Genomic DNA, 1,905 nt, shown 5'->3' with positions numbered 1-1,905 from the left:
ATATTGTCCTAGACAATAACCTGTGTATCTTATCAAAAAATAAAAAATAAAAAAAAAACTGTATCTTAAAAATGGTCTTCCTTGGTGTTATTGACGAAGGCAATTAGATAAAACTTGCTTTAATGCGTCTGAAATTGAAGTGGGTATATGGTATTGGCGTTTGGACTCTCTATAAATGATCTAATATTAAGTCTATCATTCTGTTAACTGCTAATTTCACTTTGGTCTGAATGTTAATTCATCAAAATCCATAAAGAGATCTTTATAGCATCTGCAGTGATAGTCAATGATCAGAAACGTTTGGGATTTCAACAGGATACAAATGGATTCTGTCTGACCATGAATTTCTTAAATCTGGGTCAAGATCTGATATGCATTTCCAAACTGCACTGTTACACTTGAAGCCACTTCCAAAGGCAATTTGCCAAACCCGATCTCCCTTCTTCACTCTTCCTTTTGCCTCCAGATAGCTCAGCTCATACCAAAGTGATGAAGATGAAGTGTTGCCAAACCTATATAATGTCATTCTTGATGCTTCTGCATCTTCCTTGTGTAGCCTGAGATTGTCCTCTATGGCATCAATTACTGCCTTTCCACCAGCATGTATACAGAAATGCTCGAAAGCCTTTTTGAAATTCGGCACATAAGTTCCCTTCTGCCCTGCTGAAAACCATATTTTCTGCTTAATCACTGACCATCCATACTTGAGCTGCTCGGAGTATGGCAAGACAAGTGGGCCTAATTCTGATATGTTTGTCCTCAATGCTTTTGCTGCCACATGTAGAAGTTCCCGTGATAGAGACACTCCGACTTTCCCAGATTCGTCAGGTTGTTGGAAAACAGACTGGTAAGCTTGGTCATCAGACCCCAAGTGTGTTCTCACAAGGTTCTGAAGCTTGTACTTGGCCTTGTGCTTGTCTTGCTTCCTATTAGAAAGCAAAATAGCTGCTCCTCCCATTCGAAATAATATGTTGGCCATAAGCATGGGCTTAACTTTACCTTTATAACCATTGGGAGTTATAGCTTCCATGCTGAGAACTAAAGCTACTGAATTTTTGTGAACTTTTAGAAGATCTTTAACCAGACTAATCGATAACATTCCAGCACTGCAACCCATTCCACTGAGGCTGACACTCTTTACATTGCTTCTGAATCCAAACTTGTTTATGATCATAGATGTAAGGGATGGTGTAGGGCAGAATAGGCTACAGTTGGATACAAGAATGTCAATGCTTTTAGGATTTATGTTGTGCTTGGAAAGAAGGTCTTTGACTATTGCGGACAGAACCATTTCAGCTTCCTCTTGAGCTTTGTACAAAGAAGAATTTGGTGGGATTTCATGCACTGCAATAGGCATGCAACTCTCAAATCCAATACCTGATCTTTCCAATATTTTCACTTGGAAATCGATACATTCTTGGTCAAAGACATTAGATGCTTCACAATGTTCAATAAAATTAGCAGTTGGAACTCGCAAGCTATCGGGAGGTAGATAACAGGAAAAATCAACAAGGTAAACAGAATTGGATCTGAAAGTAAAACAGATGATTGCAATGATTAATGCAGTTATAGCTAAGAGATGGGTGAGGGATATTGGGAATTCTGCAACAACAGACAGGTTTGTAAAAGATAAATATCTAAGCAAGGCAATCTCCATTGTGAAATTCCTGGATCAGATTGCTAGGAGTTTAGTTTGATGCTTTTGGTTTTATACAAACAAGCAACCAAGAAAGAAGATAAAAAATGCAACTGTTAGCTATGCGTTCGCGTGTGCACATGTGTATGAACGGTTTACTGTTTATTCATATAATGAAGCAATCAAGAGAGAAGTTTTGGAGTGCAACCATTGCCTTATCTCTCTTTCTCTCTCTCTCAAAAATTATAAGATGAAAAATTGATTCCTAG

The 1,905-nt window shown here is 38.2% G+C and overlaps 1 protein-coding gene across 1 annotated transcript; it reads right to left on the bottom strand.

Moving 5' to 3' along the window:
• Nucleotides 1-283: 283 nt before the first annotated feature.
• LOC142633115 (3-ketoacyl-CoA synthase 7) lies at nucleotides 284-1,663 on the bottom strand. The gene has a single exon (XM_075807384.1). The coding sequence runs from the start codon at nucleotides 1,655-1,657 to the stop codon at nucleotides 284-286; it is 1,374 nt and encodes a 457-aa protein (XP_075663499.1). The 5' UTR covers nucleotides 1,658-1,663.
• Nucleotides 1,664-1,905: the final 242 nt, after the last annotated feature.

The sequence above is a fragment of the Castanea sativa genome, chromosome 4 (genome assembly GCF_040712315.1).
Source record: "Castanea sativa cultivar Marrone di Chiusa Pesio chromosome 4, ASM4071231v1".
Classification (NCBI taxonomy): domain Eukaryota; kingdom Viridiplantae; phylum Streptophyta; class Magnoliopsida; order Fagales; family Fagaceae; genus Castanea; species Castanea sativa.
This window is presented reverse-complemented; position numbering and strand designations above follow the sequence as displayed.

Coding starts and splice junctions, on each gene's coding strand:
- LOC142633115 (XM_075807384.1), bottom strand. CDS start 1,657: ATGGAGATTGCCTTGCTTAGATATTTATCTTTTACAAACCTGTCTGTT.